Source organism: Sparus aurata, chromosome 10, assembly GCF_900880675.1.
Source record: "Sparus aurata chromosome 10, fSpaAur1.1, whole genome shotgun sequence".
NCBI classification, from domain to species: domain Eukaryota; kingdom Metazoa; phylum Chordata; class Actinopteri; order Spariformes; family Sparidae; genus Sparus; species Sparus aurata.
Window position 1 is genome coordinate 22386825 of NC_044196.1, and position 26249 is coordinate 22413073.

Below are 26249 nucleotides of genomic sequence, written 5' to 3' on the forward strand. Positions count from 1 at the left end.
AAACGTACCTCAGGGGTTTACTTCGGTCTGGGAAGAATGTAAAACTTCCTGGTTGAGGAGATCCTAATTTTCCTGTATGTTTTTTGCGATAATTTGCAATGCTCAATGCTCATATTTTGTTTTGGGTATGTTAGTGGAAATGCACAATTCACAAGACACTGTATGAAATCAGCAAACATATCCTCAACTTTCACCACCTCTTTTAGCCCAGATATCCACAAGTTAAGGTTTGTTTTCCTCAACCTGAGTTTATGTGAAGACATAAACTCTGGGACTCCAGATGTAATATTCTGACAATTTTAGACAGATTCAAATGATCTGACACATCGTAGGAAAAGATATAAGAGGCGATGTCTGTTGAGGATCGTAAACACATACACCTCTCCAGCAGGAGAGCACACTGTGAAGGGAGGAAGAGAATGATGATGAGGAGGAGGACAGTGATTTAACCAAGGTGCAGAAGGTCACCTGCTGTGGTCTCCATGATCAGGGCACGGAGAGGAATGGCTAAAAACAACAACCACATCAGACAGAAAGGAATCAAAAGTCAAGCAGAACAAACTGAGTAAAAGAGGAACCAAGAGAAGGAGAACAGAGCAGACATGACACCGTCAGACTAAGGGAAAGAGCAATTTGTTGCGAGCTCTAGGGACATAATGGATAATTGAAACACAGGTTTTAAATGAAAGCAAATTAACTAATTAAGAAATGCTATAATTGAAGTAGGGGGGAAGTATTTGAAACAAAGCAGCTCAGCTATCAGGACCTTGATAAGATTGGGTTAACTGTTCATGTAAATTCATTAATTTAGAAGAATGTGATGTGTGTGTATTTGTATTCAGATTGTGCATTTTATCCTGTGCCCACATACTGTGTGTGTTCAACATGTGTAGAGTGTAGCTGTATCTTTATTGGTTTAGTTTGTACTTAAAATAATGACTATCTCCAGTCTTACAGAACCTACCCAGAGTGAATTGGGCTGGAGGATAAAGCCACGTTGTCCAGGTTCTCTGTGCCCCAACTCAGACGGTACGAGTCCCTCTCATTCTCTCTAGCAAGTGACGTAACCTGTAATCAGAGAAGAAATTAAAGGAAAAGAGATGACAGGTTGCTCTACGTAATATAATATCGATAAAGATTGTATCAGGTAAAACAGGGAAAAGACCACTTTTTTATTGTAGTGGCTAAATCGTTAAAAGATTCACAATCTTTCCGACAAGTGCTGACATGTTTTAAGATAAATACATAATCATACGAATCAGTGGTCAAATAGGTAGTCAAATTATCTAATTTAGGTAAAAGTACTAATACTACTATTACTAATCATTATATAGTACATTACCAAAGTTTTCCTCAAAGGACATGTTGATTAAAATCATAAATAAGATTGCGGAATATTGATTTGAAAAACGTCTTTAACATTAGCTAGCTAGTGTTAGCAACTTTAATGTTTGCCAGCGAATGGTAGCAAAGTTCACATTTGCTAGCTATCATTAGCAATGTTAGCTAGTGCAGCAAACCTGCAACCACTTGGTAGATGATTGGAATAAACAGCGGTGTTGTGAGGTGAATACAATAGTTGGCGGGAGAAGGAATGTCACAATTAGGGGATGAATATTATCAATAACTTTAAGTAAAATCAATTAATTATAAGCAATGAGATGTCAAAGTAAAAGTAGTCATTAGAATAGCCCCTATTGGTGTTCTTAATTATTTGACCGCTGACAGATATTTGTATCTTATGTTTTGAGTTTACAACATTTAACTTCAGAGTTCTCAGTAACGACAGCTGACAAACAAATGTTGAAATGTAGTGGAGTAAAAAAAGAAAAATATTCAATATTTCCCTCTTAGTAGTGAAGCGTTAAGTATCAGAAATTACAAGTACATCAAAGTGGCGCTCCAGTTCACAACCATCACTGATCATATCAGAGATTCACCATGGTGACTATTAGCTAGAGGCTATAACTATATACTGTACCTGACAGTTGAGCAGCTCATCCATCATGCCTTCATGTTTAGGGGAGTAGTAGCTGTGGTGGGTTGGTGTGAAGGACCTGTCAGAACTGGAACAGAGAAGAAAACAGTTAGCACAAAACCTCACAGGAACACTGCCAAAATAAAAGACTAACAGCACTGAGGCTAGCATTGTCTCACACACTTCTTACTCCATACATTTAACATAATACACCAAATTGAACAGAACAGATTAAGAATCTTGGACTCACAAACAGCACTGTACTGATGTAACAATGTACTTAAACGTACTTCAAGGAACTTTAAAGTGGTTATGAAAGGCATCAGTTTAACATTGATGCCTCTGTATGACCTATAAGCAAATAAGACCATTAGTGAGATGATTGGTTATTGGTTATTCCTTAATATCTATCACTAAGTCAGATCTCATTTTATCCAGGTGGGATTAGTCATGAAATTAAAACTCTGCTGGTGCAGCACTACGTACAAGGGGCCACCAGCATCAACAAAAAAAAATGAAAGTCCATTGTAGTAGCTTCGTACAAAGCTAAACATGCTAACATACTTACACTGAAAATGTTAGCACGGTCACCAAATTAAATTTTGTATGTTGGCATGCTAACATTTGTTAAATAGCAGTGACACCGTGGAGTGACAGTAAGAGGAATGTCATCAATTTTGCAGGTATTTGGTCATAAAAAAAAGTATTTGACAAATTTTAAGTTTTGGCATGTGATGGAGCTACATATATGAAAAAAAGGGGTCACCAAAGTCATTAAGATTCATCCTCTGTAGATAATGGATATCTGTATAAAGTGTCACATCTGGGCCAAAAGGGGTGGACAGAGTACCAAACCAACAATGCCATCCCTGGAGGAGATGTTTAGAGTTGCCAAAAAACTCAAAATATGATGAAAATCATACTTAAATATCTAGTTTAACAAAGCACAAAACACTGTGACCTGTGTCACCAGTCCCATGTAGACTGTTAGACAGGTTAAATTCAACAGCGCTGAAGATTTAAAAGTCCAGATACTTGGCTAGCGTCAGCACATACCTTTGTATTCGACTATGGAGGCATGACAAGGAAGACCAACGATGAAGTATGAGCAGGAGAGGTTGCAAAACACACACATACATATACAAACACAGGTGGTTAGTTGGTGAGTTTGTTCTCCTCAGCAGGAAACGTGTTATAAATACAAATAGGTGCAGACACACATGATTTATGATAAAGTTAGAACAACACAGCACTATCAGTCATTTGACAGCATAAAGGTCAGTAAGGAACAAGATCAACACTGAAACATAACTGGGATTTTTTTTTTTTTTTTTTTAAATCACGTAATTGTTGTTGTCATCAGCAGATGCTTGTTAGTTACATGTGTCGGAGTTTGACATACCTGTCAACGCGTCCCCCCTCCAGGCTGAAGCGCAGGTAGTTCATTCCATCCAGATACTGTCCCGGCAGGGAGTCGTCTCCCAGCTCCCTAAGGTCCTCGGCCCGCAGATACTCCCCCCCGTCACCCGTCATCGTGTCATCGCCTTTGGGAGAGCAGACAGAGGGTGAACTTACGAAGGAAGTTTTTTGGGAGATCTAGCTATTGGTGGATATGAACCTTCACATCACATGATCTAAATGAAGCTCCAGGGCTAAACATATTGCACAGAACAGCACAAACAGGCAATTAGTATCAAAGAATATAGTGTCATCTGTATCATAGCAAAGCTCTACTGCTGTTCCACTACTGTACAGCAGGGGTGCAGATTTACCTGGGCCAAAATGTTCTGTATCAGCATAATGCCGTTAACACATTAACACTCTCAGGCATATGTGAGTCAAAAGAGGAGTATTTCAAACTGAACTGACATCTTGCAACAGACATTCAGATGATTAAAGTAGTAATCTGATGATTTTAAGCTAGAGGGATTTGTTAACATTTAAATTCAAGCAGATGTAGGTGCCTTTGGCCCAGGTCTGGCAGATAGCATTATGCTAGGCCAGCATAACAAGTGAAAAACATACTGCAGTTAGACACAGATGTTCTGGTGCCATTAGTATACAGGCAACCTGGAGGAGGAAGAGTGTAAGAAGATAAAGCAAATTATAGTTGACTCAGTTTCCCTGACTGTGTCCTCAAAGTAGGCCACTGTGCCTATCATACAATCCACTGATTACGCGTATAAAGTACTACGACTCCGAAGTTGCCCTCAACTAGCCTTCACAAAAAACATCTCCGGGCTGTCACATCCAATTCATTGTGTTTTTTGCTAACACCCACTTGCAGCTAACGGACCAGAGCTTAAGTTGAGATAAAGTTTAGCTTAGCAGCTTCCAAGGGAGTTAGCATTTCCCAATGTGTGATTGTTTGGTAAGAAATGTATCATTATTTGTTGTATGTGCTCTGAACCTTTTTGTAGACATTTATGTTTCACTCAACACTTCAAGAAAAATACCCACTAGCAAAACAACTTTCAGTCCAGCAGAAACTGCCCTTTTTTGTCCCTGTTACCAGGGGCGGTTCTGGGGGGGGCAACAGGGGCCAGTGCCCCCGTAACTCTGAGTCTGGACCCCCCTGTGGCCCCCCCGACAGGGAGTCTGCATCAATAATAGAATGACAGATTTCTTGCAATGATTTTGTTTTGAAGGGAAAGGTAGAAATAAAGTGTCTCAGCAGTTTACTACCCAATCAAAATTGCTGAAATTGTAAACACTATTTTGTCTGAATGAATGATTTATCTTTTTTTCCGGGTTGTATGTGCCCCCTAACAAAAAAGCCAGCCCCAACCTGGCCCCCCTATTAAAACTGGTCTAGAACCGCCACTGCCTGTTACCCCCCTTAAAACCACAAAAATATTTCTGTATACTTTTTGACATGTTCATTAGCAGTAAGCTGTTTCCCCATTGCTTCATGCTAGCTAGCATAAACATGTCCTGACACCAGCAGCCTATGCAACTTAGAACTATAACACGGGACTAATATGGATCTTCAGTTCAAATTCAGAAATTAAGTAAATAAGTACATTTCCCCAAAGTTTCCTTAGATTTAAGGAAATAAAGTATATTAATGCTTTAAGCCAAACTTATTTTTCTTATAAGGAGACCATCATGAGGCAAAACTTCTTGGCTCTCTACTACTTCAGCTTCTATCTGTGCATCACCGGTCTCCAAACATCACATTAAAGTTAGTATTATAGCTTTCAACCAAACAGCAGTCGCTCTAGGCTCATTCACCATGCTTAACATACGACCCCACTCATGGAAAAATCATAACAGCAAGTCATCACACAAAGCACCGTGCTGAATACCTTCCTCCTCGTCCATCGAGTCATCTGATATAACGTCATCATCAATGCATCTCAGTGCTGTGGGTTTGATAGCACAGTCACTCACTACCTCCTAAAACCTACTAATGCCAGACAAAGACCTCAAACTGTTCCTTAAAAGTAAGACAAAAGCATGTAACACAGTTTGGGCTTAAAATACCACTAAGGTATCTCTTTCCATTCGAGGGCTATGTTGTCGGTTGATGTTGGCAAGCCTAAGTGTACAACATGACTCACCCTCTTCATCAGAGACATCCAGCACTTCAGTCATGGTCTCTGGCACATTCAGCTTGTGTTTCTCTGTCACAGTCTGGCAGCACGGGAGGAAAAAGATCCCATTAGACTCATTTCACACCACAGCTGCCTGTCTACTCAGTAGTCCTGGCTGTAACCAATGTAGTGTAATATGACAGCAGTGCAACATATACTACCTTCATGAAGGTTATAATGTTAAGTTTTTGTCCAAACAGTTGTCAGTTTGCATTACACTGAAATGTCTATCTAACATGTACTCTCATTAACATAAATAGGGTGGACATTTCAATCTGTCACTTGCAATTGAAAGGTAATTGTACGTTAATAAGCTCCAAACATGAGTTCTTAGTATGTGTATGGAAATGGAAATAAAAAAAGTAAAAAACAAATCCAAAGAAATATATTTGGTCAACAGATGTGATCCAGAACCTGAATTTCTTCAATTTAGTTGAACTTTTTTCTAGACACCTGTGTTTTGTTTGGACCTGCAATTCATTTAAATCTCAAAACTTTTCATTCAAATGCATTTCTGTTAGGTCATCATCTATTCATTGACACCTCCAACTTCTCAGTGAGGTTACCAACTCCTGTCACTGTGCCCCCCCCCCCCCCCCCGCTACCAGAACTGAAATCTTTGCTATTGCAACTTGAAATACTTTTGAAATAATGCTTATAGGAAAATAAAGGTCCTGTGTGCTAAAGAACATTCATATCTTAGCTAAATTTAGCTTGGTTTTTGAACAGTGGTCAATTTGATCAAACAAGGTAAAAACAGGATGATGGAAATTTGAATTTTTCTTAACATCCCAAACAAAAACAAACACGTCTCCTTGAGAGTTACTAATTGTTTTATGTGTGTGACTTTTGTGAAGTTTGCTAACATTAACACTGGCCACCATAAGCTACTGATCATATCAAAGCAAGACTGTATCAACAGAATTTCTGAATGGATTTAACTGAACATAGGTGTGTTATATTCCTAATGAATTACACTGTTGATTTGCGAGGGAATATGGATTTGGGATATATCACGTTTCACTTACACAGCGTTGCTTTAAACATTATTTATCACATGAAGTCTCATGACATTTCCATTCCATAACAGATTCTTGCTGTCTCAAACATAACCTTGCACGTCAGCTTATGACAGGCAACGAATTTGATGTTTTTAAAAATGTCGTTTGTTAAAAGTTGTAGGTGTGTGACGTACCGTCGTGGTGGTAATGATCTCCTCAGTGACAACCCTCAGCGTGTCCACCACAGAGATGTAGCCCAGCCTCCGAGCAATACCCAGAGCAGTGTTACCATTCTAGACGAGAATGCACAGTGAATAAGATGTATATCCGATATTATATATATATATATATATATATATATATATATATATATATATATATATATATATATATATATGTGTGTGTATGTGTGTGTGTGTAGGGGGGGGGGGCAGGGGTCTCTGTACACACCACAGTGATGGCATTGGGCTTGGCACCATTCTGCAGCAGTACGTTGATGATGTGTGTGTTTCCTTGCTGGGCTGCCTGGTGAAGGGGAGTGTATCCATTCTGAGAGGGATAGAAGATGGGACATTAAGGTGAAAAGGTTAAATCAACCATTAAATTAATTAGTCATGTACAGTTTTATATGATTCTACTAGAACATTTTCAGATTTGTTTCTCTGTGGTATGCACAGACTTCTAATCAAAATAATTATTGAAAATACATATTTATAATTGCATAATCGTAATTAGAAAGAATTTGCATATATATATACAAACTTATTATACTTATCAAGGCTGAAAAAATTGTACATAGTAATGTTGAGAAAAAGAGTCATTATAACATTAAAAATATATATTCTTATAAAATTAAAAATATCGTTATCATACAATGATGTACTGTTACGATTTAACATTAGAAGCAGCACGTGAGACATAATAATAACATATGATGATATTAAGATAATTATTAAGAAATGCGTGTAAAAATAGAACATGAGGACGTCAGATAAGAACGTTTATCTGAGCCCTGCAAGCATTTACTTTTACTCAGTTTCAGTACCTTGGTCTTGGCATTGACGCTGGCTCCGTTCTGAAGTAGGAAGTTGACCATCTTGGCGTTACCATAGTGACATGCTACAATGAGCGGGGTGTATCCCAACTGCAATACAACAACAAATATGTTACAATCCTCCAATCGTGAATAAAAATAAATGACAAGTTACATTTATGTGGAGTTATTGTAAAAGAAGATGTGTCAATACGTGAGATGTGAGATGTGAGATCAGTAACACTTTATTACACCCGGCATGAAAAAATAGGAATTGTACATACTTTGGTCTGTTGGTCGAGGTTGGCTCCGTTTCTTGCTAGGATCTCAGCAACAGCCACTTTGTCCTCCTGTGCTGCCAGATGGAGGGCAGTCAGGCCACTCTGCACGAGGAACACATACATACACACAGTTATTACATGCACAGCAGCCATATTCACAACTCATTCTGTCCTTTATCACTGTTCTATAGGCTAACACAGCTAATCCGACACTGTAAAGAAGATTCATTTTGTTTTAAAATCAGCAATTTTGGTACAGTACGTAATGTCAGTTCAATTCATAAACGCTGTAGCTGTTATTACAGTATAAACAATAGGTGGAAACCCCACTAGCTGAAATCATTTAAGTGTCCTATATCATGTCATATACGCCCAACACCCTTGGCATGGTAATGTGATGCTGTAGTATTGAGGATTTATTGTTGTATCACACAAATCCAACCCAGGTTTTTTCGGTACCTTAGTTTGGACATTGATCTGGGCTCCCTTGCTTATCAGCAGCGCAGCCATGTCCGCGTGGCCCTCCTGGGAGGCCAGATGGAGCGGAGTGACGCCCTGCTTGGTCAGAATGTTGGTCTCAGCTCCGTACTGCAGCAGCACTGTGGCAATTTCCATCTGGTTCTTCTTGGCCGCGATGTGGAGGGGAGTGTAGCCGTTCTGATGCACGGAGACAGCGAGGGAGAGAAAATGGTGTCACTGCTGGATGTTGACTTCGACCGCGCGTTATTGACTTCATATGCCAAAAGGGTTTTTTTTAGAAACTAAAATGAACTTGTAGTTCATCCAGTAGGGTTGTTATGTAATCTTATTAGCACCAAATGTATGTAATGCCAGATGAATACACCGTTTTGGCATGGTAGTAGCATGTAGTTCCAACACACACACATTACTGAAGTACACACCATTTTGACTAGTATTAGAGAATAAGGCTGGCTATTCACTGCCAATGACTCCCGCGTGTAGAGTTAAATCAACAATGAATTCATCCTATTAAAAAGTAAAGCTTGTGTATCAAACCCTGATGTATCTTCCTCTATTGTTCTCTGAAAACTCAAATACTGTAAATGAGTCATACTGTTGCGCTGGTCCTCTATTACCATGAACACACATCTTAGTTGACACAATCAAGTTGACACATACACTGTCCTGCTTCCCCAAATGCTTGATGGCGCGCAAAATGTCCTTTTTAAAGTTGAAATTACATTATACGGTAAATAGCTGTGGAGAAGTCCAACAAAAAAAACAAAAAAAACAATGCTGCCTTATTTTATTTGTTAAATTGCCTCCCTCTATCATATTCTGTAGACCTATATATCTGTTACATACAAACAGAATATGCAAGGTAATGTAATGCTTGAATAATATGCCTATACTATTAAATACTAAAGACATTTCAAACAAAAAAGCAACAGAGTGTGAAAACGATCTGTTTAACTGTTGGTGGTCCAGGACGAACCGAATGATGGCAATAAAATCTACTGTCAAGTCGTACCAAGCCTGAATATCACATCATGAGGTGAGAAACCCGTTGAAACATCAGTCAAGCTTTTTGGTATGATTTCTTGTTGAATTTCATCCTCTCTGCTGCTAGCACTGGAGAGCTCTGCTTGTGGGAGCAGCATGTTTCTGACCGCTGTGTAGTCAGATTAGACTCAGTTACGAGAAAATCAAAGGCTTAGGAGTTTTGAGGCTAACGTATGACTTAAATTGGAAAGAAAACATATCTTTACTTCTGGCTTAACTTTCCTTGTACAATCTTATTATCACCGAATCTTCCACCCAGCTCGCCCAGCACAACTCTTCACTCTCACCTTGGCCATGGTGTGGGGGGACGCTCCTTTATCCAAAAGCAGGAGCGCCACCTTCTGGTTATCGTAATGTGCTGCGACATGGAGCGGGGTGAGGCCATTCTGTAAGGGGATGGATGGTGAGCGCACATGGATTAAACAGCGGTTAGTGCAGCACCAAGCCATTAACACCACACACACACACAAACACAGTTAACGGTAAGGGTTATAGGGGAGAAGACTGCAGGTCATATTAGACAGCAACAGCGGAAAGGATCGCTGAGCGGCTCCTTATTATGATGCAAAGACGAACATAATCGAAGAAAGAAAAGGAACGTTGGTGTCAAAATGCTTCTGTTATCTGTTTTATGTTTTCTGGAATAAAACAAAGTTAATCCAAATGAGGTAACGGCTGATTTCATTGAAACTAGGCTTACCGGTCCTCCTTCAGTCAACTTAACCTCAATACAGAAAAACAGCAAATCACCTTTAATTCAAAATTTAAACATGCAGGAAAAGGGTTCACCAAAGCATTTATAGTAAAAACAGGAACAACTACAACATAAAGCTTTTGCGTTGGATAAATACCTTCCCAGCCGAATCAGGTGGAGCACGACGCTGCAGCAGAAGTTTGGCTACATCTAGGCTCCCGTACTTGGAGGCCACATGCAGGGGAGTAAAACCTTTCTGTGGAAAGAAGCAACCAGAAAGGAGATTGAGAAGCACATTTGAAGATGGTGAATGCAGGATATCTCTGCAAAGCTGCTCAGAACCTCCAGCTCTGGACAGAGCCGGGTGCAGAGCCAGACCTTCCGGAGGAATACACACCCGGACTTACATCAGATTCTACTCTGATCTGGAGCTGTTTGCTGATGTGAGGACAGCTCTGCTTCACTGCTGGTGAACACACCATTAAACAACCACCATTGCTAATGAAAATCTATCATGCGTGACTTAGTCACAAATGTTCACAGACAAGAAGTTTTACTCCTTTTCACTCTCTCTGGGAAGTTGAAGAGACAGGCGAACAAATGAACCGCACTGTTACCTAAGTAAAGTTATGGATTTCTCTGGTTGAAACATAGTTGGAAACATTTGTGACAATGTAAGTGCACAACCCAACAAACTACATAACAAAGGTCTAGCTGTTCTTATACAGAAATCCTACTTATAATCATCTTTGGTAAACTTGTATCAGTGTCAAACCGCATCCGACAATGGTCATTGTTTTTCTGTCATTGGTTCATCTGATCTCTCCTTACATCCAGAAATATTTGTATAATTTCTATAAATATATAGATGCAAATCAATTATTTCCCCTAGCAAATAAACAATTTATAAACGCTTATTGTATTCCATGTTTTCAGACCAACACCTCAGGAGGTCAATAGAGTACAAATATTGAACTGTCTCTTTCACAGACACATTCTACTGTTGACATTTATTTCTGACATCATCATTGTATGCGTACATCACAGGTATGTGCTACAATGGTTCTTCACCACCACCTTGTTACTGACATAAAACAATAAAGACTTGGAGGCTGCTGGCATGCTGATGCAATTCTATGAAACGCTAAATAAAAAACAGTCTTTTAACTTCCACATTACAACCAGCAGAGGGGGCACCTTAACCACTTTGAAATACACAACTAGACTGGAGCTTACAGAAACCACATGATCAGTGTGTTTATGACCGAGCCCTGCCCACGGAGGGAGCGATCCTTTGTTTGTCTACCCAGAATTATATCTGATGTAATAGGTGATCGAAGGGAAAAAAATGAAAAGGATGTAGAGGAGAGGGGTGGAGGAGAAGAGAGAGGGTTTCCTGAGGCAGAGGCCTGGAAAAAAACACGTTGTTCAATGCAAAAAAATCAAGGATAAGGACCATTATGAACATGCTTGGATGGATGGAGAGTCTTACACTTGCATGACAACAACTTTCCCTGATCTGGTTTCCATAGCGACGGCCACACCCTTCCTCCTGAGAGACAGCCCAAAGAGAAAGGGGCGAGGGGAGGAACACTGAACCCTTACGAAAGCACTGCATCAGAGGACGTTGTGTATCAACCAGGTGAAGGACTCATCCGTCCTACAATGGATGTACAGTAATGATTTGGACTGTGCAGCCTCCTCTGGTAAACACAGTGACGATAATAAATCACTTGACCGCATTCAGGCTACATGCACAATTCAGAGGAAGGCGGCTCTACAATGTCATCAATCATTCACCACAAGTGGGTCAAACAGACAGAGACCTGCACATGCAGTAACACTCAGGCTTCAGGAGAGGCCACCATGGCACCACTGTTTGCTGTGTACGTGCACTCCATTTTTTCATCAGTGCGTGACTTTAAGTTGTTGTTGTTGCACATTTGTTACATTCATTTAATCTGATTGGATCCCGCAGTGCATTTTGTGTTTCAACAGATTTGGTTGTTTTGTTGCAGAAACGGTTTGTTTTTGTAAATACACACAACTCATAATTTGTCCTACTCAAAGCTGCAACGGATTATAATTTATTTGTTACTGCTGTAGTAACCTGATTTTTTTTAAATAGAGCAGCACTCACAAATTCAACTTAAGAGTCAAAAAGGATCCCAAAATGTAGACATCACATGGCTCATAGTTTGCTTATGCTTGGTAGGATGAGGTCACGCTTCTCCAAACACACAATTCGATTTTGTTTCCATTACTGTCGGTAATGCTGTTGTTGAGCTCACATCTGGATTTTACAACAACCGCTTGACTTAATCCTGGTGTCCTCCTACAGGTTTGGGTTGGACTAGTTCAGTAAAATTCACCAAAAATAAAGATTCCAGAGTTCTTCATTTAATGAGATAATTAATGCTCCCTGAATGCTTCTATGAGTAGGTTGTTGTAAAAGCACTCAAATTAAAGGACAGAACATCTCGACCCACCTTGGTGGCCAGTGAGTGTGAAGCTCCGGCCTCTAGCAGGACAGAGGCAGTCTCCACCTGCCCCTCCCTGGCCGAGATGTGGAGGGGGGTGTAGCCGTTGGTTGTGGCAGCATCTGGATGGGCCATGTGTTGCAGCAGCAGCTGCACAATCTCTGTTTTTCCCAGACGGGATGCAATGTGGAGGGGAGTCTGGTCCTCCTGAAGATGACACAGAAGAAGAAGAATGGTACCTCATTCTGCATGGTGACTAAAAACTACAGCCCTTTCTGGTGTGACGCCTTAGATAACAGCCATCTCACCCGTGCTCTGGCATCCACTATTGCTCCATTCCTCAGCAGACATCTGACCACCTCCACCTGGCCTGCCCTGGCTGCCATATGTAACGCTGTTTCTCCACGCTGTAGACACAACATACAGCAGCGTGTGGATCACATCAGTCAACAAACACATATTCAACTAAAATATGCACTAATGTAACCTCTCCGATGACTCACATAAAACTACTAAATTACAAGAGAATGCATTATTAGCCTTTCCGTCACTTTCCCTGTCTCTGATTCGCTCGTTTCCCATTACTTACAATATTGCTGACATCAGGCGAGGCCCCGTTCTGCAGCAGCAGCAGGACTATGTTCAGGTGACCCATGAAGGCTGCAACGTGGATTGGAGTCAAACCAGACTGGACAGAGGAAGGAAAGTAAAAGAGGAAAAATAGGATAAAATGTCAGTCACGTCAATCATCAATATTTTTTTTCCCAAGGAGAACTAAGCAAGGTATTAATATGCAAAATGTGAATGATGTAATCTGGCAATCGCTAACAATGTCTGTGCAGCCAAAAGTTACTTCTCCAGACAGGCTGGTTTGAAACAATTTTCAGAAACAAAAATACAGGAACTGCCGGACTTTAGTGCATTTAGTGTGTGTTTAGTGTGTTTTTTTTTTCTTTCTTACATTATTATATATCATTTTGCATTTAAAAAAGGAAGAAAAATAAATCAATGAATAAAATGCACAATGTTTCCCACAATTTTGTCGATCCTTTCCTTTTGTTTTACAGATCAGCTTTGGTCTGTTTTGCAGGCCAGCTTGTAAAGTAGCCCAGGCCGGATCGCCCTGTTGGCGATCAGGCCTGTCACCCACTGTCCCAACAAGGGCCTTCTGCACAAAACCCTGGGCAGAATGGCATGCTGGTATATCCAAGCCTTGAAATGACCAGGCAACCCAGACTTGTCAATATTGATAAGCCAGGCTTCAAAGTCAATGCAGGTTTTGTGAATTGCATCTGCTGCAGTAAAAGAGTTTCCCTAGGGTCTTGACTGGCTTTTCTGAAAGTGTTGGAATGATGGTCTCAGAAATTGTGAAGTGGAATTCCACAAGTTTCCCTTTCTTCAATACAAGGTACCTTGAACTTCATAGTTTGAAGCTCATCCTTGCCCATGAGATGAGCTTCTCAAGTCCTTGTAAGATCCATCTGCTGCCACGGACTATTGACTGTCCATGTAGGCTCTGATCGGTCTCTGTCAGGGGTCCTGGACACTCCACATATTCATGGTGCAGCTAGTTATCATTTCAAGCCTGTGCCACTTTGATGTAGAAGACCCAGAAGTAACTCTCATCTGGAAGCTGTTGAAGCAATCCATAATGAAGTTGTTGATCTTGCTGGGAACATGGTGTCTACAGAGAGTCTCTTCAACCAGCTTGTGTGGTATAGACCCATAGGCATTGATCCAACCAACCAGTGGTCCAACCACAGGACCACACAGTCGCCCTTCATTCGCTTCTCTCATAAGCTGTGTGACAGCCCTTGTATGCTCCAGGCAGCCAGGTGTTTCAGAGATCTTGCCTTTCTGAACTGATGTGTCAATGAAGTCACTCTTTAAGAGGAACTTAAAGGGACAAGGTGCTGGAAATATATTTTGCCTTCCATGCTGAGCGGTGAGGTGGTTCGAAGCTGGTCAGTTTCTTTGGAGTTCTTCTCCCTGGGGATCCAAACACCCTCAGGATTTTTCAACAGTTGCTAAAGGAATCTCAGACAGTGTTTGTGCACACTGTATGGTACCCACTAGGCCCAGGGGCAGAGGCTGATTGAGCCAGTTACACAAAAAAACTTAAATGAATCCTGAACCTCCTACATCCACTACCATCCGGACCTCCTGTCTTGTATGACTGTTTGGTTAAAACACACATGTGATAGCAGCCAGGCCTTGACCCATCGTGTACCCCCACTAGGTTCAAAGAAAAAGAAAGTTTTTGTTCATTTAGATTGCACTCAGGTGTGTTACTCACCTCTGTAATGGCCTGGATAGAGGCTCCATATTTGACCAGCAGCTCCATTACTTTCACTCGGTTCTTCTTACAGGCTATGTGCAGCGGAGTGAAGCCATTCTGTTGGTTAAACAAGGCGCACATGGTGAAGGACGAACCCAAACAATATTTAACATTCATCTTAGCCGACTGCATCTTAGAACTGATTGAATTTCTGGAAGAAGATTAAAAAAGTTTCACAATATCTCTGAGTCATACCAGTGCCCTGGCGTTGGGGTTGGCCCTCTTGTCCAGCAGCAGTTTGGTGACTCTGTAGTGACCGCAGTGCGCTGCCACATGTAACGCCGTCAGGTAGTCCAACGTGACATCGTCGACGGGAGCCTTGTGCTGCAGAAGGTGTTTGACACAGTCGACGTGGTCGCCTTGTGCAGCCATGTGAAGAGGAGACAGCCCATTCTGAAACGTGGAAGAGAGATAATGATAGAGATAAACAGTGGAAGATTTTTATGTGATCTTATCTTTTCTTCGATCATTGTCATAATCATGTCATCATAAAGATAAAAGAAAAGTGAATGATGGACTAATAATTCTTTTTGTTTGTAAAATGAAACAGAGAGACCAGAACATTGATCATTTACATTAAAATAGTGGACATTCAACATTTTAGCCTAGTTTGGCACATTGACTGGAGATAGGGGTAGTAAGTGGACCACATTGTGATACATCAAAGAACCATTACAGTATTACAGATATTTTACATCTTTAACATTGTTTGAAATGTCTACGTGTTGTATTCTATTGTAATATAATGAAGGTACACTGTTCAACACACACATATATGGTATTTTTCCAAAAAGTAAGACTGCTCCTTTAAAAAGTTTCAAAAGTTATTGGCTGCACCACAAAGAGGGTTACAGTCTAAAGAACTACATTATGGTTCAGTCTATATACAATCTGTATTGGGCTTCTAAATGTACAGAACCCTAATGTACGAAAACAATGACTCTGAGGATGTTGTTGTATATGTACACTAACTACTTGTGACATGGCTTGAAAAGGTGACTTGAGTAACATGCGTCCATCTCTTTGACTGTAAAAGGTGAAAGTCGATGTGACACACCTTGGTCCTGGCCAGTAAGGGTGCTCCTCTCTCCAGCAGCAGCTCCACAGATGTGTCGTGTCCACTGCGAGCTGCACAATGAAGGGGGGTCAGACCATCCTGCAGGAAACAAAGAGTGGTTTCACTCACAACGCTCACTGTTCACACGCAGAATTCCTTAAAAAAAATAACTTATTAGTTTCTGTAATATAAATGTAGCCATGTTTCTGTCTAAACGCTGGTGGAGCCAGCGACTAACACAGGCTGGATGTCGTTCGTGTTGGTTGGATTGAAATATAGCTAATAACACGACTGTCCTGTGAGCCGCCACACACTAACAGAACACCACAAAGGTCAGGTCGTCCATCCAGTCGGATACTGAATTTAATCCGCTGACCCACTGAGGTCCAGCTCAACTGACAACAACAGCATTAAGCTCATATTCACATCTGTTGTCACTAATGGAGATGATGATAACGAGCTGGTCATTTTATGCTCCTGTGGATTTAATAGCAGAAACATTTGACCCCTGTGGAGGAAGGGGAAAATGCATATTGTGGCATGTTTTTGATATTAACTCCCATTTAATCAGGATGTTCAGTTGACAACTAAAATGATATTACAGTGCCATAGCTCTGTTTTTCATGATACTCACCCGTGTTTTAGCATCAATCTGAGAGCCTCGGTCCAGCAACAGACCGACCATGTTAGTGTTGCCACGCTTAGACGCCACATGAAGAGGAGTTATCCCATTCTACAGCGGGGAGAGAAAAAGTATGATGATGTAGTAAGACACATTAAAACATTTCAATGTTTTGATTAATGCCATTCACACTCAATTGTATACAGTTGCACATGTTCAGAGTAATTAATTAAAGAATATGAAATACAGTAAAAAAAACAAATTGAAATTGAAATTGAAAGTATAGTCTCTTCAGAAGTAATACAAAAGTAATTCTTTAAATAGTGATAGCTCCGTCAAACATTTTAACCACACATGATTTAAAACAACACAGCCAATCCCATGAGGCCCAGGAAAAAACGGTTCTGAACTCCACATATTGTGCGGAGTGCACATTTTTTTATTCTTTTTCCCACACAGGTGAGAAAGAAGCTATTTTGATCCAAACTCACACGGATAAAAATAGAGCAGCCGAACTTGTTTTCAGGATTATACTGATGGAAGGGACAAAATACACATCCGACAGACTAGGAATGAGAGTTAGCAGTGTGTACTGCTGAGTTAGCTGGGGGGGAGGCAAGAGATGTCTGGCCTTTTCAAAGCCTCAGTTAAAAGACGAGGCCCACTTGCAGAGGACTGTCTGAGGGCTTAAGAGAAAGGGATGGCAGAGATGATACAGGGTCTGAGATCTAGATTTGCTTATTGTGTAATACCTTCATTATGGCAGCTTCGAGAGAACAACACATTTAAAAAAAGAAAAAAAAAATCCCCCTCCATATGACTGCGACTAATTTGTAAAATATGGCGTCGGCTCAGCGCAACATGATTTGGCAGCCTGAGAGTGAACGAAGCTGGACACCAGGCTGGGACTGAACACATCCTCTGAGACGGCTTGAGGTACATTAGAAAACACTCTGTTTTAGCTGCTGTCCCTTCGATGCATCTCTGCTGACTACCCAGTCTGCTCTGATTGATCAGCTCACATATGCCTGGGCCAACAAGCTGAAACTACAGTGGCAATTGGACTCTCAACAACAAAGTTCAGTAGACATCTCTGCAACACCGTACATAAATAGAGCGCCGCACGAATGACTCTTCCATTTTTGGACTACCGGTTTTCTCACCTCATAGTTGATGGGTTTTGTTATAATGTCTGTGGCTAACACAAGCTGAACCGATTTTCACATTTTGTTCTTTAACTTAAAATAAACCAGTAAAAACCCCACGTTTGAATTATTGAGCGTTTGTCAAAGAAGGTGGTTGGTGTGGCATCACAGCGAACACGGGGAAACATCTACTCACTAGTCCGTCTTTACAGGCCCACTTTAGATAAAGGCTTTTCTTACTCTGACTTTACAACTTGTACATTGATCACTTTATATAAAACCTGTAGAGTAAATGTGTTGTAAAATGTGGTAGTGATGTTTAGTCATGTAGTCCATTTTTAGCCTAGAGATTTAATTCACACTTCAAAAATCATAAAAGTGATGTTCATCTGTGAATATTAACTTGATGAACAAAACCTGTAAATAGCATAAACTAGCAGTAATCCAAAATCAGACTTAAAAATCCCATACATGTATTCTTTTTGTGGAGGGAACTGCGGTTGTGCTAACTTCAGGTGTTAGCTACAAAAATACACCATCGGTACAGCTCTTTGACATTGACAACACTTGTTGATAATGTTTTAAACCAGCCATATCTTACAAGAAGCCACATTCAGAAAAGTACATAAAAAATGACTAGACACAAAAAAGGGAGAAAAACATAACACAAAAAAAAGTAGTAAAAGCGCAGAGCTCTCTTGGACACTGGAACTTTTGAAAGTTTCCGATTAGGAAATAAAAGTATTGACTAATAGTCCTGATATTCAGTCCCCAACAATAGTATATAAGTGTGCAAGTGTTTCAGTAGAATCTCAGAGTTTTTTAATGTACTGATCTGATCCAAATAACCGTGCGTATCAGGGAGGGATCCTACCCTTGCCGTGAAGTCGACTGCCGCCCCTCGGTTTAGCAGGAGCGTGGCCACATTAACGTTGCCATAGTGGGCAGCGATATGCAGGGGGGTGAATCCGCTCTAGAAGACAGACAGGAAAAGAGACAGACAAACAGGAAGGAGGCAGAGAGGTCAGACATATTTACTTCACGTCCCTGAACTCATTTATGTCTCTTGATCTTTTTAGTCTTCCCAGCATGCAGCAGTCGCATCAAGCATCGAAGGTGAACGAAAATTGAACCAAAGCAAAGAAAAAGTGAACAGAAAAGTCATAGGAAAAGAAAACTAAAAATCTAAATTTTAAAGTATTCAAGTCAGAATATGTAGCACCCATACACACAACCCCAATACACACTTCCATGCAAATTATCAACCAACGAAACAAATGAAAAGGCAGAGCTTTTTCCTCTGCCTTAAAAAAAACAATTTGAAATGAAAAAGAAAAGCAGAACAAACGGATGTACAGTACACACAGATCGTCGTCAAAATTGACATGAAGATGGACAAACAATATTAGGTACCCAAACGACACCAAATTATAGTAAAATCATAACTTGGCACGTGACAAGAAGGGTAGATTTCTGATCAACACCAAAGTGCACTATGTCAACTGTACATCGTAGAAGTATCAAAGAGTTAGCAATGAGAGATATATGAGAAAAGTTAGAGATTGCAAGAGCAGGTTTGAGGAGTTGTGAAATTCTTGCCTTACCTTGCCATTCTGTAAGTGTGGTCCGATTTAATGTGGAAAAGTTTGTTTACAAAGTGTGAAGAATACAGTGACTAACGTGATGGTTTAAAAACTTTACACAGTCAAAAAGCTTCGAATGGTGCAAATGAAGGTAGCGTGGATGCAACATGCTATTCAGCGCCAGGTCTTTGGCCAAGCAGGTCATTATTTGTAAGGCTTTTTTCCTAAGCTTCTCATGCCATTACCGATTTGCATTGTTTGCAGTAGTAAAAGAGTAAAAGTTATATGTCAGTAATTTTTCTTGTGTAGCCAAGCATGCATTTGAAAATACTTGTTCAGGTAGCTGGTAAATATGGAAGACCAGGACTGCCAATATTACAGTGAAATCATCAATTTCAGTATTTTACCGTCTTTTCTTACAACTGGATTGTCTATGCTGTAGAAAGTTGCAAATATTGTTTATAAAAATGTGTGCTAAAAGGCCAGAGAAAACTGGGCGATGGTATTTGCAGAGAGGCAGAAACCCTACAACAACCAGGGCCCCTAAGCACCTTTACCTTGTAAGTGATGCACTATGAGTTGGGCAGTGCTTGGTTTCGACTTCAAGCTGGTCTCAAACTTTTTTGTATCACAGCATCTTGATTCGTTCCTTCAGCACTGCCTCAATTGACAAATTGATCTGAGTTTCACGAGCGGTTGCTTTCTTGATCCTACCTTTATGCCGAGAATTTCTATGGAAAGTCTGAGTTGATTATGCAATCATAGCAAACAGACACTGACAACAAAACTCAAGAGTTTGGGTGAAAGTTGGGTTGGGCGCTTAAGGTTTCACTATGGTTTCACCATAGAGACGGCATACAAAACATGCACAAGCACCATCTGTAGTTTGAACAGCAGCACTAGATCTGACTAAAGTGCAAATGAGGCATCGAGACAAAAAATTGTGTTCATATTTTCACATTTAAAACTGTGTGAAAATTCTATTGGCAAAACAAACAAAAAAAACACTGCTGTATACAGTTAGCATAAAATGGACTAATTTAACAATTTGGGCTGTGTCTATGTATTTTCAAACATTAAAACAAAAGTCTGATTTTTACAATTTTTATATTTTTTTCAATTTCACCATACCTCATCGGCCCTCGATTATTATTATTATTGTTATTATTTGGCAGCACCAGCCTTCCATACGAAAGAAGATATGTACTGTATGCAGTATATTGCTATTATTTAACCAATACTGTCTTAAACTAAGTAGTTCATAGTGCATCTCTAGAAATCATGCATAACAACACATACGGACAATTACAAGACAGACTAGTGGACAATATACATTCACAGCTGTTTCCTAAAATTCATCAGCACAGTATTCATTCAAACAAAACCTTGCAGGAGGGAAATGTAATCTTTTAAATGAATCACTAAACACATCTCAATGAGGATATTGTTTAGTTTTTTTTTCTAATGCTCGCATGTGACAAAAACAAAGGGAGCTTTCTGAGCTGGTGATTAAATGAATATAAAGTTTAGGAAAAAAAGAAAAAATGAAATGCATACAGACAGAATGAAAAAACAAAATCTTAAGCCAGAAACTAAACAGAAGCAGACTGTGCGCAGTCCCTGAGCGCGGGACACATGGCAGTAGCTTGGCCATTCGTGTCAGCCGTGCATGTTGGCCTCTCGATATAACAAAGTAAAGAGAAACGTTGGGAAAAATGAACCAAAGGATTTCTTTGGGATCTCTTTTACACCATGCAGTGCTGTGGAAGTGGAAAAAAAATAAATGGTGGCAGGAAAGAAAAGATAAGTAACAAAGGGGATGGGACTGTACAGTGAATCTGTGGAGAATTAAAGGAGCATGTGTATACCTCAGTAGTCCTATTGACCATCATCTGAAGCAGGAGGAATGAGGGAGGGAAAGATCAGTTCAGTTAGGCTTGTTCAACACATTAGTGCACTGCAGGGTGGACGCACAGCAGCTCTGAGGCAGCTGTGCAGTCAGTTACAAGACCAGCAAGTGACGTGGCTGTAGTGGGTTACTTCCCTTCGGTGTGCTCTGTCAGTGCATGATGTCAGGTTCACACAGAGGTGTGTAGAACATAGCCTAAGATCTGCCGGAGAAGAAACTGCTGATTATTTGCATTATTGATCAATCTGTCTTTTGTTTTATGAGTTTAACTGTTGGCTCTTAAACTTTAAAGCCGTACTGAATTAAATACTGATATCGTATTATCAGTGGCTGCTATTGCCACGAGACAAAAATTGTCTTGCAGGTTCCCTTTAGTACAGGTAGATATCGCACTAATCTCATTATTCTTTTGGCCATGATAATCGAGAAAATGTGATGTTTTGACAGCCCTAGTTGAAAGGCAGTGATTTAATTGCAAGTAATTTCCTCTTCCAAAAAAAAGTTTGGCTAACCTGGGTTTGTCTTCAACTTCTCTGACTGTGTTGGACTTCTTTTTTTTTTTTAACAATGTAGGCTCTCTGCGCTCCATGACAGCTACACTGTTGATTACAATCTTTGTTCAGAGAACAGAGATGTAAGCAGACCATTTTAGGCAGCTATCCCTGCCTCTTTCCCGAGGTATCTGATTAGAACTGTGCCCTGTGTGTGACAGCGATACGTGTTTGATGTGGCTGAGTGTGACTGTACATGGTGCCGTTTATAGCCATTCTCCTCTGGGCCTCTTTATATGACTCATACAGGGGAGAGCAGGACTGCATCACAACAGTTGAATGCATATATATAGCGTTATACTAAAGCTGTATACCCTGAGCTACTGCAGCCCTGTTTTGTTACATAAGAAACATAATCGGCGCCTTTGTTGAAATATACTGTAGCTCCCATAAAAGTAATATTCAACATTCAGAGGCAGATTGATAAACAAAACTTGTAGTGCAGTAAATCACTTCACTCTAGCCACGTCACTTAAAGCCACTGTTCGTTATCGGAGGAACAGTCACAAGTAAAGATCAGCGTTCCAACATAGACAGGTAACTGTGAATTCCCACCAATACCGAAATGACACGTTAAACCCTCCCATCCCTTGCGGACGGTCGCAAAAACAATCTTAAATTCAACCCTCCACCACCCCCCCATTGGTTGCATGCAGCCTTAAGATTCACCACCATACAACCTGCAGACAGTGGCACACTCCATGCAGTGGACAGTGCTACACTTAGACACCGGTGCAGCGAGGCAGGAGGGGGTGATGGGGGAAGTAGTGCGAGGGAGGTAAGCATTGAAAGTAAAGAGGGGGAAAAAGAGGGAGAGACCCAGTTAGTGGCAGGACCAGGAGTGACGTGGCAGGCACAGAGACACTGAATGAGAGAGAGGAAGAGAGACATAGAGAGGTGCACAGACAGACAGATGGAGACTCCAACACACAATACACAGGTACACAGTTACATGGGAAAGTATATCACGGCATATATGTGGTCTTCTGACACACAAAATCGTACATAAATGTTTTAAGGGACCCTATTCGCACCTCCTGTGATCTGGATAACTACCTTCTGATCTGCTGTACCTACATTTTTTTTAAAAGAAACATTTCTTTGAGCTTCTGAGTTTGGGCAACTAAAATCACCTCGATCAAGGTTGAGGAAAGCTTGTGGTGGTATCAGTGGAGCAACATTTCCATTTCCATTTCATGTAAAAACACGCCACTAGGGTGGGAATTGTATATTTGAATGTAGTTCATAGTAGCCAACAGTGCTCCACTATGTCACCCGCCATAGAGCTAGCTAACAGCTGACTGACAACTGACAACCGACAATGAACACAGCCGGACTGGGATGGAACTACGCAGCCCTGGAGAAGACGGCTGCACGCTTAACTGAGCTAAGTAGCTAACAGCAGCTACATTTGGCGGCTGTTGGCAGTTACTTTAGTGACAAAGCTACTGTTACATATCACGTTTTTGTTCAAATTATGAAGTCGTTTTTGTTTTTTCTGTCGAAAAAGTTGTGTTTGTGAACAGTAATCGATAACTTCTGGCCTCCAGAAACACTCTAAAATAACATTAAGAAAACCTACAAAATGACTTTTTTACCATTGCTGAGATATACTGCAGGAAATACTGTCTGTGATGGAAACACTGGCTTCATTGGGACTTTAAATCAAACCAAAGTTGACCACTGAAGAGGTTTAATTCAAATAATTTAGTTTAGTTTATTTCAAAGTTGAGAATTAAAATGATCATAACCATAGGTAGAACAGAGTGCCCACACATTACATTTGTTTTTAGAAATTGTCAAGACCTTGGGTAGGTAGGAATGTCACTGCTACAGGCTTAGAAATCATAACAGTGGGTAGAAACCTTATCTCTAATGGTACTGACGTCGTAATGTCATTACTACAACTACAGCTCAGCCCACGCACAAGAATTCTAGACATCTGGACTGTAACATCACCTTCTAAGCAACTTTTTTTTTTTTTTATCAGCTTTACTCGCCCACTTTGCATAATGAGCAAGAAAAATGAGATCTTGGGATTATGAAGATAGGATATAATGACAGAGAGCGTGATCAGACTGATGATTATCAGGATAACTAATCCAGAAAGAGATCGCATTTTAATAGCAGATGTAAACAAGGTCTGTCCATCCAAAGAGTCCACAAAGCACCTGTTGGTGATCCCCAGTGTTAGTATTCTAAGCCATTGATGTTTAAAATGCAAGTTTTTTTTAACATTCTATCCTCTGCATTCTGTACCTCAAATATCGCCAGATCCTACGACAACCTCATATAATCCAAACACTTCATAAAAGACATAGAATAGACATATTGGCACAAACACGTAGCACCACACTAGCTTGACTTCAACACATGCCAACGCATCAGATACAGACGGCACTATGGGCGTACCTTCGACTGGACATCAGCATTGTGGTCGTTCTGGAGGAGCAGGGCGGCTGACTTGGTGTCGTCCTTGCGGGCAGCAATGTGCAAGGCCGGCAGGCGGACCTTGCCTTTAGTATCATTCTCCAGTAAGATAGAGACAACCTGGTTGTGGCCCTGTTGGAGGGCAATGGCCAGAGGGGTGAAGCCATCCTGAATGAGGGAAGACAGGAAAGAGAAGAAAGGGTAAGAGAATTAGTTACATCCGGTTCTCAAGAAATCCTTCGTCTGGGAATGTTGAACAAGTCTCATTATAATATTTATCACCTAAATACTCTCATTTTCATATAAGTATACTTTTCAAATGATGTTTTAGTACAATGTACATTTCTAAAGCACTACTTCCATTCAGCAGCATCTCACTCACCACTCTGCTTTTTTGAGTTTTCATTTTTAACACCAACCAAGCTTTCAGTTTTTCACTTCACACTGTTAAGCTATCATCAATGAATTATAACGTTTTATGTATATGTATATGGGTATGTATGTATGTGTGTATGTATGTATATATATATATATATGTATATATTCATTTTCATTTTCTTCTAGTTTCCTTTTTATTTTCTTGAGAGGCTGAGAGATCAGGGGCAGGGGTTGGTAAGGGGGTCGCCATGGGCTGGGGGAGGGTGGGGACGTTTTGTTCTGTATATGTATCTGTAAGGTGTAAGATTTTGTGATGTTTTAAACTCCAAACTTGTACTTTTATGGAATCTACACATATATTGTATCAATAAAAATGTTATCAAAAAGAAAAAAAAAAAAAGAATTATAACGTTTCTGCAAATGTTTCAAGTTAAAAGCTTACCAAGAAATGAGGGGGCTATGCTGCTTGTATAAATATGAAACCTGTATTAGTTTTACTAATTGTTGTTTGAAGGCCCCATATTATGCTTATTTTATGGTTCATACTTTTATTTTAGATGTCTACCAGAAAATGCAGAAAATAAATGCTTTTGTGTTTAAAAAAAAATCACCATTTCGTTCACACTATACACTGCTGCAGCACTTCTGTTCATGCTCTGTCTCAATGCTCTGTTTTGGTGCAAGTAGTCTGCTCTGATTGGTCAGCTTTGCAGGCAACACCCACCAAGATTCTGCATTAGCTCTGTTGATGTTTTTTAAAACCATGGCTGCGCTGGAGGGCAGTGATTGTCTAGTTGTGTCATCACACTGGGCACAGTTTCAGGCTGTGCGCATTTCTCTGTGGATTTTCTTTTGATAGTTTCCCAGTATTTATATAGCACCTGCTTTATAAAAAAAACAAGATAGGAAGTGTCACTTTCTACAATATTGGACCTTTAACTATGATCGACAATATAATAACCACATAATTTTGTACAGACATGTATTGTTCCCAGGTGAAGAGTAGTGATCACTTACCATTTAGCACCATCATCAATTTAAAGTTTTTCCATTTTTTTTTTAGCCACGCTAGCAGCAGGACTCTGGGGGCGGCAATGTTGGTCAGTCCACCACTTTGTGTCTCCACAAATGCTGGATAGATTGCCATCAATCTTTGTACAGGCATCGTGATTCCCAAACAATGTGCTCTTTGTTGGTCTCATAACTTTCTCCTGAGTGCCACTGTTGACATTTTTCAAGCAGGAGTAAAATGTCTCAACATTTCCTGGATGGATTGCCCTGACATTCGGTACAGAGATTCATGTCCCGCTAACGGTGAATTGCTCTCACTTTGGTGAGCCCCAGAATTCTGATATAGCACCATCAACAGGTCAAAACCTTAATATGTCAAATACTTTATGTATTGCTTATGCAGTGCTTAATAATCAGCTGTTTGCCAGTTACAGTTTGCCGTATGTGTGATTCCACAGAGGGGTCCTCTCACCTCTGTCGCAGTGCTCTGGTTGCCTCCATTCTCGAGCAGGTATCGCACCACATCCAGGTGATTCTCCTGGGCGGCCATGTACAGAGGAGTAAATCCATTCTAACAGCACACAGGCAAATATTAGCAGGTTACCAATCAACTACAGGTCATGAAAAACACTGCTGGA

General features: G+C 40.4%; 1 protein-coding gene across 36 annotated transcripts in view; it reads right to left on the reverse strand.

Annotated features, from left to right (window-relative positions):
- Window positions 1–26249, reverse strand: part of ank2b (ankyrin 2b, neuronal) — a 202296-nt gene that overhangs the window by 43013 nt on the left and 133034 nt on the right. For 22 of the 36 annotated variants that reach the window (XM_030430603.1, XM_030430602.1, XM_030430594.1 and 19 more), the window contains 25 exons: window positions 26084–26182; window positions 24205–24390; window positions 21201–21224; window positions 19354–19362; window positions 18624–18722; window positions 16617–16715; window positions 15983–16081; window positions 15121–15318; window positions 14884–14982; window positions 13177–13275; window positions 12896–12994; window positions 12597–12794; window positions 10265–10363; window positions 9701–9799; window positions 8349–8546; window positions 7893–7991; window positions 7621–7719; window positions 7026–7124; window positions 6770–6868; window positions 5542–5614; window positions 3381–3522; window positions 3035–3046; window positions 1982–2066; window positions 965–1068; window positions 469–507 (listed from right to left, as the gene is read on the reverse strand). In XM_030430603.1, coding sequence (XP_030286463.1) covers window positions 469–507; window positions 965–1068; window positions 1982–2066; window positions 3035–3046; window positions 3381–3522; window positions 5542–5614; window positions 6770–6868; window positions 7026–7124; window positions 7621–7719; window positions 7893–7991; window positions 8349–8546; window positions 9701–9799; window positions 10265–10363; window positions 12597–12794; window positions 12896–12994; window positions 13177–13275; window positions 14884–14982; window positions 15121–15318; window positions 15983–16081; window positions 16617–16715; window positions 18624–18722; window positions 19354–19362; window positions 21201–21224; window positions 24205–24390; window positions 26084–26182 — 2555 coding nt within the window. The other 14 variants (XM_030430593.1, XM_030430601.1, XM_030430604.1 and 11 more) reach the window with 8 other exon arrangements.